We start from the raw sequence: 12095 nt of genomic DNA on the forward strand, positions 1-12095 counted from the left end.
GCAAGCAAGACAGGCAAATCTCAGTGTATAAATATGTTAAGTTTTCTGTTCAATTTTGCACTCGATTTGGGAACTTCCCCTGAGTGTTCGATTCTGCGCACTATCGGCTAAAGCAATGTCTCCTTCCCAAACGTAGTCTCTCTGCGTTTTGGGAGTACATTAAAACAGTAACAGCTGCAGACCTCACAAGCTCAGTTATCACTGGATGCGTGGGACGCCTGTCAGTGTTGGACACTGACGGTCCCTGCCATTTCTTGCCTTGGCAAGCCAAAGCCAGTGCAAGAGCACCTGCAGTGATCCCCCAGCTATTAGCTGCCCAATTCTTCCCAGAGGTCTGCCAAGCATGAAAAGACTCTGCTGCAAGTCTCTCCCCTGTAATAACACTGTCATCAAATGCCTTCACTGCAGAAGTCTTGCTAACTCTTTTGTCTGAACACAGAACAATTATCTCTTGCCAAGAATATATTTTGTCAGCTGTGCTGCAATTTTTCTACATCAGCTCAGCTTATAATAAAGACACTTTCCCCTTCTTTTAGTTCCTAAGAAGCATATTTTTCTCTTTAGCTGTATTATGCAAAAAAAACTTCAGACATTTTTGTGCTGTACTACCTCTTTCTGTGTTATCTCTACAGGTCTGAGGAACGACTGACATTTTTGGTCCCTTTCTAGGCATCTTCACAGATTAGGCAGCTTGGGAATGCAATCCACATCAATATTAGCCAATAGATATTAAAAAAACCCAAAACATAAAAGTAGTTTTTATTTCCAGAAAGAAACCTCAGGTACAGATTAAAGCCTGCAAAGGCAGCCCTGGCAGGATTTCTTCTGGCAACTCACTATTTCAAAGCTTCTCAAGTCATGCTCTAGCTGCTCTGCTCTGCTTTCAACAGTGCAAGTGATGTCTAGTTTGCATTAGTCAAGTCACAAAAGAAACCTAAGAAAACCTAGACTGATGTAACGTGATAGCAGCAAGAACTGTTAGCAGTAAATAAATAACTTCCTTTCGATTTTGTTCTCTAAATCAAGTTTATCTTGGCACAGAAATTTAAAAACAGAAACAGTCACCTCACTATCCATGAAAGGAGAGGAGAGATTTTTGCCTTTGACATACCAATAGTGTCATTATTTGGATTTTAAGCTCTTATGCACTCTCTTCATATTTAGAAGTCAAACTTTTCTTTTTGATGCCAGAGTTTAAAATGTCCTCTCTTCAGTGTATCCATATTTTCATATTTTGAGTGTGGATGGTGCATCTTCTCCCTACTGTCAACTTTTTCTCAGAAAAAAAAAACCCAACAACCTGTAACTCTCTCTCAAGTACAGTTAGAGAAGGTATTAATTATGAGCAGTGAGGTGAGGAGATTAGTACAAATTGCCTAGGTTTCTTTTACATTAAAGTTCATCTTTGGCTGGCATAGAGAAAGTAAAAATTTCATCAATGATTCATTCTCTCTGTTAAATCAAGGCAAGAATTTCTCCCTAGAATGAAGAATTTAATAAACGTCTGCCAAAATGGAGCATCCACTTCTTAGACACCTATATTTATCACAAGCCAGAACACATGTATTAATGCCATCTTTAATCTTATGATTTTAAAAGAAAACCCCCAAATCCAATAAAATTATGAATGAAAGCAGTAAAATTCACAAGCATCACACCCACGGTACAAGTTTAGGCAACACACCCAGACAAGGGCAGGATACAGTCACAAACTCCACATCGGAGAAGAAATCCCAGCAATCCCTGCCAATATGACTGAGGAGAAAATTCTTTTCTGGCCCTAAACAAGATGACTTGAAGATTCCTAAGTGAGAATCTGTGCAATACCACCAAATGCAGGCTGCCCAACATCCCATCACTGGCTGCAACCAGTCCGTAACGTACCAGAGGACCGTAAAAATTATAATAAGGCAAAATACACTCAAAAGTTCCAAAGACCAAATTAAAAATTAAAGTTAGTCTCACCATTTAGCATCCTGCACTGTATTTCACTTTGGCTGTTGTGTGGTATAATTGCCTTTATGAAAGCCAATGCAGTCTTTACCCTCTACCAACCAATCAAGCATCCAGTGAATTCAAAAAGGACTTTCATCATCCATAGGAGACTTAGTCTGCATCTTAAAATTTCTTCCAATACATATTATATTTTCTTGTGAGGAGAATTAATGTTTCCTGAACAGACATTATAATTAAATTACTCCTTCTAACATAATTGCAAATTATGCACCTTAGTATCATTTGTAAAATGGATAAAAATTTACTAATAAAAATACATACCAGCTAAAGGTTAAGTTTAAAAATCATAAAGACACAAGACCTCTGAAAATGGCTTACATACACACACACACATCATGACATAACTCTGGCATGAAATATGCCTTGTTGTTAAATGGAAGTTGAGATAAGTCAATAATTTAGTCAGATGACATCAGAATGAGAAACAGATCTCTATTTTTCGCGACACTGCCTAACACTGAAACTCTGATTTACCTTCCATTAGTGATATCCCTCCCCATCTTCAGTAATTACACTGGTACAATCCAGCTACACTACATCCCAAAAGAACTTCAGTAGTTCTTTTGTTACACAGAAGGACACAATTAGTAACAACAATACTTTATTTATTTTGCTTGTTTCTACTCCAGGCTATTTCCAACCCAGTACGAGAATCAATGCTTGTGTTGGGGAAGTGCAAAGCAAGTACTCCAGGAACTACAGCAAAGTGAGATTCAGAAGTGATTCACACCTGACCGTGCATTTTGCCACTGAAAACTCTGACAGTTGAAATGGCAGAAATATGCACAATACAGCTTAAAACAAACTTGCAGTCCTTCTGGATTAAGAAGTGTTTCTACGGCATGCGGCATCTTAGTTGTACACGCACAAAGGCCAATAATCTCTGTTCAAAATGAACAGTGGACCTTTGACAGAAATTAAATAACCTGCAAAGCTCCAGTATGCTCAATGATGTGCAGGAGAGAAAAGGATGGCGAAGGGAAAATGGCAATTGCAAAGCACTGAATCTCTTGTTGCATCAGTCGTGCCGGGCAGAGATGTATTCAATGCCCACACAAATTGAAGAACTAAATATTTTGAAAAGGAAACAAACTGCCCTGGACAGCTTTGCAGGCTGCAGTGCTACACAGTCGGCCCCCAGGCAGCCTGGCTCCCACAGCCAACACAGAAGGGCCACCAGAAATGTGGTGGGGCTGAGGAAGCTGTAGCAATGCTGTCATCCTTCACATTAGCTTTGATAAGTGGGCCCGCAAAATACATTCGACAACGGAAACCCCAAACGTAACCATAGTCGTACCATGTTCTGCTATCACCTTTGCATAGTGCTTGTTTGACTTATCTTTGGCATGATTAAATTCTAACTAAAAACACACCACGTGGAAATTTTTGTGCTTACACGCACATAGACATAAGCATAATCACATAAGTTTTAGCATGAAGGGAGATGCTGAAAGTTCCTATTTATCTGGAACACAAGCTTAATTCATCTGGGGTCACAGATAATGGTGTTGGACTAGCCTGAATTTGTGAAAAATTCATGGATCATGCAGTGATTAAATTTACAGAACTCAATTTATTATTCCACTATGGATTACTGCAATGAACCTGGTCTCTTGTATATGTAAAGAGGCAGCGCTGGCACTTCTGCTTTGGCACTCCAGAATTTGACTAGAGACTACCAAAGTACCTAGCTACATGAGCAGTGCAGAAGTCTTAAAATTCAAATACTTGTCAAAACCATTTTTTAATTTAGTTTTTCAAATTTCTCCTCAGTATAGGTTTCCTCTCATTTACTCTTTCAGCCTATATTTTTTCTCATCTGTATTTACCTTTTCACATTTTAGCACTTTGAAAAAAAATAATTTTTTTAATTGAAAACAGAAATATTCCTAAATTTTTACTTTTAATTTTTTATGAAATGATTATAAATCCAAACATTTGAAGTAACATCAACATTTTTTACATGACAATTTTCAGCTTCAAAAAAGCTTGCTTTCTAGTGAAATTCAAGCTGTGCAATAAGGGACATCAGGAAAAACAAAAGTTATTATAGCCGTTAGAAAACACTCATCAAAATAATCTGCAAAATTAACTAAAAATATCTCTGCTAAGCTTGAGAGATGTGTTATATATAAGACAACAGACATCCTTGCTTTGACAAACTTACTGAACTTCTCACTACAACTACACAAGTGTTCTAGCATCCAGAAGATACCAGTCCATAGGTCTTTTCAATGTGATAAACAGTGCCATAAAAAGCATTGTAATGATTTTATTCAAGCATACCAGTATAGTGCTGATGCAGCCAATTGCATTTTGTATTAATGAGCAAATACAACAATTCACCATAATCCTTTCAAAGTAGTATATCTGCTTTGCTATTTGGACCAGTTAGGCCTGTGTATTGATGATTGTTAAGGAAAAAATGTTCACCAGATACTGCAGACAGAAAGTTATTACTTCAAGTCGGATTATAAAATGTCTTCAAACAAATGAACAATCAAACAACTCTCCATAAGCAATAAATGAATCAAGCCCAGAAGTGAAGCCAACTCACCCACTCACATAACAATTTTGTGGATAATCCCTTTGACAGGTTACTCCAAACCACTTCATCTGCCTTAGATTTTCATAACTGCTATAGGTCAAAAGGCAAATTAAAAGCAATAATAAAGATGTAAAGGTCTCAACATACTATTTAGTCATGCTTCTATTCTACGCTCTCCTCCACTGCTATCCACCTTATTAAAGTGCAGGGCTAAGTATTCCCCTCAATCTAGTATTAAGAGATTTTTCAATTTTTTAGCTGAAACAGGCACCAATAGAAGGTTTAGATGGATGGCAAATGCAATGGAAGAGATGCTATTATCAACCCTCAAACACATAAAATAAATCAGTTAGCCCTTGTTTAAGATTGCACATTCTTTGGAATGTATACTAAAGGCTGGTTTCTACTCTCTGGTCTCCATGCAGAGCATCATAAAGCAAAACATCCTTACTTGTTGGGGGTCAGTCAGACTCCTGTTGAAATGGATGAAAACTCTGCTATTGATTTCCACATGAGCAAGACTTCAAGCATCTAACAGAATACTCCTCACAGAAGTCTTGCTCTGCGAGGAAGAAGAAACTAGAATCCTTCAGATAAAACCTGACAATAAACCTCCACAGACGCTAGCAGAAATTATACCAGCCTGAAAAGTACATAGTCAGTGTCTCTTTGGGCTCAGACCTCTTTTACATCGTGGTGCACTTTATGCCTTTATATAGGAAACTGAAGAGTGCACTGGAGAAGGGAGGTTCAGACATTACACATTAACTGTGTGCATACATGAGTATGAAACACGTATTTCAGGAAAATGTTTCATAACCTGGCATGCCCCACCAAGTGGAAGCACACTATGGTGTCAGTCTCCCACATAGCCAGTGGTGCAAGCTTCTCTGGCCACGTGTCATCTCCTGCACCTTTCAGGAGAATCACTGATCAGCTCAAAGCTTTATTTGGGACTTCAGCATTAGCTCTACATTAAGGGCTTCAAAGATACCCAAACAGTGGGAGCCACTGAAAAGAGCTTCAAAGTCATGAGACTCCTGAGCAAGCTAGAAAACCTGTACTGGCCTCTTCCCCCTGGCTACTTGTCCTTTGCTTGGGGAGATGAAGTCACGGTAGTAAGTGTGCCATGGAAATGATCTTCCCAGGGAAGTCCGCTGCAAAAAGACCTTTGCCAGGTTTGCACTAGCTTCCCAAAGTTAGTGTGACTGAAGAATTTCAATTCCATAAACCAAGGCAAGATCAAGATGGCAGGCTGTGAGCTTGTTTATAAATCTCAAACGTAGGTAGCTCTGCAGATAGCCACCGACTCAGTCTACTGCACAAATATACCCTAAGCAGTAACTGTCTTCCTCTCTTCACAGCTCAATATGCCCAAGCCTGCATTATAATATCATCTGCCTGGAGGGAGGCATTAGCCTTTGGTAGTCAGAGAATCATAGATTAATTTAGGTTTGATCTCCTGAGGTCATCCAGTTCAACCTCTAGCTCAAAGCTGAGGTAACTTTAAAGCTAGATCAGATTGTTCAGGGCTGAGCCGAGTCAAAATCTAAACATTCCAAGGATCGAGATTTGACAGTCTCTCTGGGCACTTGCTCCAGTGTTTGAGTACTCTCATCCTGAAAAAATTGTTTCTTTATGCCCAGTCAGAATTTCCCTTGTTGCAGCCTGTGACTGTTGTCTCTTCTCCTTTCACTTTGCACCTCGAGAGGCAGGAACTGCACTGCAATTTCAAACTCATGTGCTTTTCTGGGAATTTCCATAAGACTTAAAGTGCTAAGGTATATCAAATAGAGAACAACATGAGAAAAAAAAAAAAAAACCACCACCTGCAAAATAACGCTGCTTTCCACTAAAGTGTGTCAAAATACAGGCATAAATAAACTGCTGTGAAAAGTCATAGTCAGGAAAGTTTGCTCTTTGAAGATAGCTGCCTGCACAGTGGGACTCTATTTCCTACGTAACAGAAAGCTTTGAGGTGTACTCTAAACACACTTTTTTGGTTCCCTTCTGAATCTGTATTACCAAATGGTTTTTCTGCACCAGGTCAAGTTGCCTGGTCCTCATGCACAGCAGGAACTCTTATTGCATCAAGTCTCAACAGGATGTAGCTCAGCTACTTTCTATTATTATTTTCCTACAGCTTTTTTTGTGAGGGTGAAGCAGACTAGATGTGCTCGATGTACTCAAGTCTTGCATGTGTATTTGTGGAGAACAATCTGCATATTTTGTTTTTGGCAAACCAGGCTGGAATAATCCAATATGCAAGATCTGAATAAACACTGAAGTCTGATCTTCACACTGATGAACATGGATATTAAATCTAGAAAGAAAAAACAGCCTACAGCCATAGGAAATACGATCAGACTTGTGCCCCAAGTATAAATCCGGAACGACACTCTTCAGTATTAGAGTTATGTTAACTGACCTGTGAGTTTTTCCAGAACATCAAATCCATGTTTCAAAGCAATGATATCAAGAAAAGAGACTGTGCCATCTTCAAACCTAAAGAATGGAACAAATGAGCACAGTAAACAAATCATGCAGCTATGGTACAGACTTTAAATCTATTTTGAGAGTTATTTTATATTCAATGAATCTAACTTGCAGAGTGGGAATTCTTTCCTTAGAGATTCATCTTCCAGTCTCGTAGTGTCCTGTGAAGCAAAAATGTGTTCTTCAAAGCTAGAAGTTCATGTGAAGAGTCACTTGCACAGAGAAAGTGATATCTTCCCCTGCGCAAGCTACTTGTGAGGTTTGCATTTCTAGAGTAATAGGTAACACTTATGTCTTATGACTGTATATCATAAGGTCCTAAGTTATCTTCTGACAGTGTCAGAAGATGCCAGGAACACAGGAGGAGATAGGTGGAGACCTTGCATTTGCTCCACTCTGAAGTGATTGTATCTAGCACAGTTGAGTTAGAAGGCAAGAAGAGACCTTCCTTACCCGGAGCAAAGAGGAAGATCACCAACAAATCTCCCTAAACGTGCTCCTCCTGGAAATTAAAAATAACTGACCTATAACAAGAGTGCAATACAAGGGTGGGGGAAAATGTGCCTTCCCTACCAACATCTTTTAAAGGAAACACCAAATGCAAACAAAAATTCTATATTCGATGAACTACTGTAGCCATTCCTACAGTTTAGAAGGAGAAGGTGCAGTTCCAAAGTGGGGATGTATTCAGGAAGTGGTGCCCAAAAGAATTTCAAGGGACTAGAAGGGACACCGTATCAGGCCTCAAAATATGTTTTATTTAGGCTTTGTGTGCACCACAATCCACACGAGTTTTAAGGTATGGACCATTCAGCTTGCTTCACCACAAACGGGAACTCAGAACAATGCTGACAACCAATGAAGTCAAAACCATACAGAACTCACTACCGCGTAAGGCTGAACCTGGGGTCACAGCAAGTCTCTAAGAAGGAGCGAGCTATCTCCAAAGCTGTAACAGTTAATTCTGGAAATGAACCCACCAGCAACAACCCCAAATCTCATGGTTCAAGTTTAAAATTAAACTCTGACCATGAGGATGAGACCTTCCCCTGGGACCTGGTGTTCCTCGAATCTTTATCAGAAAGGGCTGATGATGTCCACAGTGAAAAGCAATTGGACAACATGGAGCACAACAGAGGCACACTTGGGCAAAAATACTTTACATGCACATGTAATAGACAATAGGGGATTTGGGTTTTTTTTTCAGGATGTATCATTTTTCATAATGCATGTAAAAAGCTTTTGGTGCTACAATTAAATATGTGTTGTGAAAAGGCTTTAAGGTTAAAAATGTCAAACTTCAAATGCTTTTTCTTCAATAAAATAAACCTCAATAGAAGAGCATAATAGCTCTCACTACAGTGAATTTTCCTTATTTTCTATTTCATTTTTCTACAGTTATCAAATAATTTAAACCCTGCAAGCGGCACTCTCAGGTGAAGGACATATAAAGCTTCCAGAAATGTTTGGTAAAGTTCTACACAAAAGAATAATGCAGAGTATCGTGTATATAGGGTAACACATTCAGCTGGGATGAAAGAATACAGATAGAGGTAGCAAATAAATATAAACCAAGTGGTAAGAGAAAAGTAGTGGACTGCTATAGTGATGAATGGTCCAGAAGAGATCACTCATGCTCACATATTTCAACAAAACGTAGGCCAAAGAATCCTTCTTAGGAATTTTTGAATCTTGCCTAGTAGTAATTAATAGCAAAGTCTATTGCTTCTGAACTTCAGGGAAGAAACCTTGCTGGTTTTCAGTGATGAAATTTAAAATGGTCACTTGTGATTTGAAAGAGACCTAATAGCAGGAATATTTTCTCAGAGACCTGTGGATCAGTATCTGAGGGAAGCAATACTCTATGCAAAAAGCTAGGAAAAATTGAGGGAGGAGGCGGAAGAAGAGATAAGGGAGAGGCTAATAGCGGTTTTGGAATTAAATGCAGAAAAACATTAAAAATTTGCTCTGGCTGCAGGAAATGTCACAATGGACCCACATGGCTGCCAAGAAGAGATTTCAAAAAGATCCGTGAGGGTGAATTGACCTGCCCTGCTCAGTTACTGGCAATGGCTAGTAAAGCAAATAAAACACTGGGAATGAAAGACCAGAGCAGAGACGCTGGCAGTGAGCCCATCACGATGACTGCACAACCCACAACAACCTTGTCACTATCGGAATAGAAACACACTTGAAAGACCAACAAAGGTGTCAGCCTAGATCTTCAAAGGCCTCCGAATCTTACCTATAGCAAAAGGGGAAGCAAAAATTGCATTTCTCTTCATTAGATATGATTATTAACTATGCAGACAACTGCAGTGTATCCATTGCTAAGCAATCGACGAGATGTTACTGTTCTAAGATCTAAAAGATTTTAATGGAAATAGACCAGAGCTTAGGAATCTCTGTTTAGAAAAAAAGAGAGCAAACACAATTGTAGGTTTTTGGTCAAACATTATGCTCCAGAACACCACAATTGTTGTGGCAGTATATGCATCCCGCATTGTTTTGTCAGACCTGCGTTATTTGTGTTTTCTGAATCACAAAAAAATTGCCTGCCGGGAGCTCCATTGCAAGAATCAGAAGCCATAAAAGAATTGAAAATAATGCTAAAAATATTTGCTCAAAGATATGGTCAAGTCTTTCTTTTTACAATTTAGATACGAACTATTTTGCAACATTCCTCTCTTGTATTTTGTATGTTCATGTGGCCCCTTCTATTTCTATATTACCACTTTCCATTTTTGATAAAGAAAACACTAATATTTCATTATTGAAACACTAATATTTCATCATTACTATAATATGAATATTTACACTACTTCAGTGCACTTGACTCACGGATATTCTGCAGCTTTACTGAACACCTGATGTGCAATTTCATGTAAAGCTGTCATCTCTCCCATACTTCCAGCTATTGAATTGACCATTTTGCTTTACCCCCAGGGAAATTTACACGAATAATCTATAAATTCTGATATTTAGCAAATCTATAAATTCTGATATTTAGTAAATATAATTGCTTTAATTGCTATAGAAATTTTACTTAGTAGCATGGCAAAACATGATGCTATGAAGGATAACTATTCCCCTCTTGGGAAATTCTCTCTTGGGAGAGAATTTCTTCTCTCCCAGAATATTTAACCATATTTAGGATTGAGAGAAAACATGCTTCTTGCATTGCAAAACATCAGCTTCCAATGGCTACTTTTCTGTTTGATGCAACTGATGCTTCAACTAAATTGTTTCCCCACTCAATGGCAGTTCCAGTGTTAGAATAATCAGTTTAGTTCCAGTGTTAGAATAATCAGTTTAGGATGAAGTTCATTTGAATGCTGGTCTGGAAGACATTTCCTGAAGTAATAAAGGTTTTGCAGCTGATGATGTATGAAGAATACTTACAAAGGCTAATACTGTGGAATACCAACCTAAGAAACAACAAGCTTACCTCTCTTATCTAGTTCTTATTATAATTGATCCCACTTAATCATGTCTGGGATGAGCTCAATTGCTTAGCTGATTGTGTTTGTGAAAAGCTGATAGTGTTTCACATCAACCTGCTATCTGACAAACTGGTTAAACAGCTCGTGGCATAACAAAAAACAGAGCAGCCTACCTAATTCTATCAAGGAGTTACGAAGCTGAACTGCTCTTCTTTTCCAAGTCCCACAAGACCTCTGCTTCTAGAAGCAGCAATTTTTCCTTTGAGTCATGAGAGAAAACTTGCTTACAGAGAGAGGTCCCACCTTTAGGATCTTCCGAGGGATGGAGATAGGCTAGTCTTTCTTTGAATCCTTGTTCAGTTGGTTGTTGTGACACTTCTCTGTGAAGCTTCTGCATACAAATGTTATTTTTCTAAAGCCACCATCCCACACTTTAGGCTAACTGAAAGAAGGAAGGAAACTGACATCTTGGGCAGTTTGAATTTGTCCTCTCCTTAGCCAGGTCACCTTTACATAGAAATATGACGACAGGAGTCGTGGCCTGGACAGATGTGCTTTGAAATAAAGTGCTTAAGGCCTAAACAAACATCTTATGTTTAAAGAGAAGATTTAGGAGTAAAATTTGGTGGAAGACAAAAATATTACTCCGGAGTTGGACAGCACTGACTTAAGTCAGGAGTACAAAAGGGCCCTCAAGACCAATCAGCCAACGCTGAGGTGGTGAAATAGCTTGCATAACGTGAGCTACTCTGCATATGAAAGTATACAAAGCATGGCTTTCAAGTATTTTGGGTGGGAGCACCCAGATTCTGGGAAGGCAGATGAGTGATTCAGCTGGTTTTCTTCAATTCATTTGCTCAGATAAAGTAAATCCAGACAGAGTCGCTGCACATGTGCAATTTCTGTCCAGAACACAGCCCAGAGCTTTGAAACTTTGATAAAAATCCCATCACAAGGTCAAAAATAATCCTGCTCATTTGAGAGCATTGCTGAGTCAGTGCACAGTGCAATGAAGGAGTGCGGGGTGAACATCGCTGTCAGCCAGCTTCCACTCTCCTTTACACCAGGGTAATGACTCCATTTAGGTCAAATGAGCAGAAGTCATTCCTGAGTTTCTAAAGCAGGTAAAAGTGAAACCAAATCCACCGAGAAAGCACATTTCTTGAATAAGCTGCTTTTCTTTTCTTTTTTTCTTTTTTTTTTCTTTTAAACACTCCCCAAGAGTGGTGCTGCCCTTTGAAGTGAGATGCTACACAAGTTCCTTTCATCTTTTCAATTCGTTTATTTTCATCTAATTAAAAAGTACAACAATACAGAGAGATTCTTGGTATGCATTTAAAAGTAGTTCATTCGGATCCTATTTTTCACCTCTTAGAGATATTCCATATCACCTCCTCATGAAACAACTGTCTTGGCAAATGCAATTTTTATAATTTTATACATTTACCTGTTTATTCTATGTTGGCATTTGCTGGAATTACAATAGCACCAAGGGTATACAGTGTCAAGCTTACAGCTGTAGGAACAGACTGTTTTCAGTCATATTCATGTTCTTAGGTTAGTAATTGCCATCTCTGATATTAGCAGGGGAA

General features: G+C 38.7%; 1 protein-coding gene across 1 annotated transcript in view; it reads right to left on the minus strand.

The window, feature by feature from the left end:
• MOCOS (molybdenum cofactor sulfurase) overlaps positions 1-12095 on the minus strand; it is a 242093-nt gene that overhangs the window by 101152 nt on the left and 128846 nt on the right. Inside the window, exon 5 of the mRNA XM_086609116.1 lies at positions 6993-7069. Within this exon, the coding sequence (XP_086465242.1) occupies positions 6993-7069 (77 nt within the window). The remainder of the gene's footprint in view (positions 1-6992; positions 7070-12095) is intronic.

Source organism: Tauraco erythrolophus, chromosome 3 (assembly GCF_009769465.1).
Source record: "Tauraco erythrolophus isolate bTauEry1 chromosome 3, bTauEry1.pri, whole genome shotgun sequence".
NCBI lineage: Eukaryota > Metazoa > Chordata > Aves > Musophagiformes > Musophagidae > Tauraco > Tauraco erythrolophus.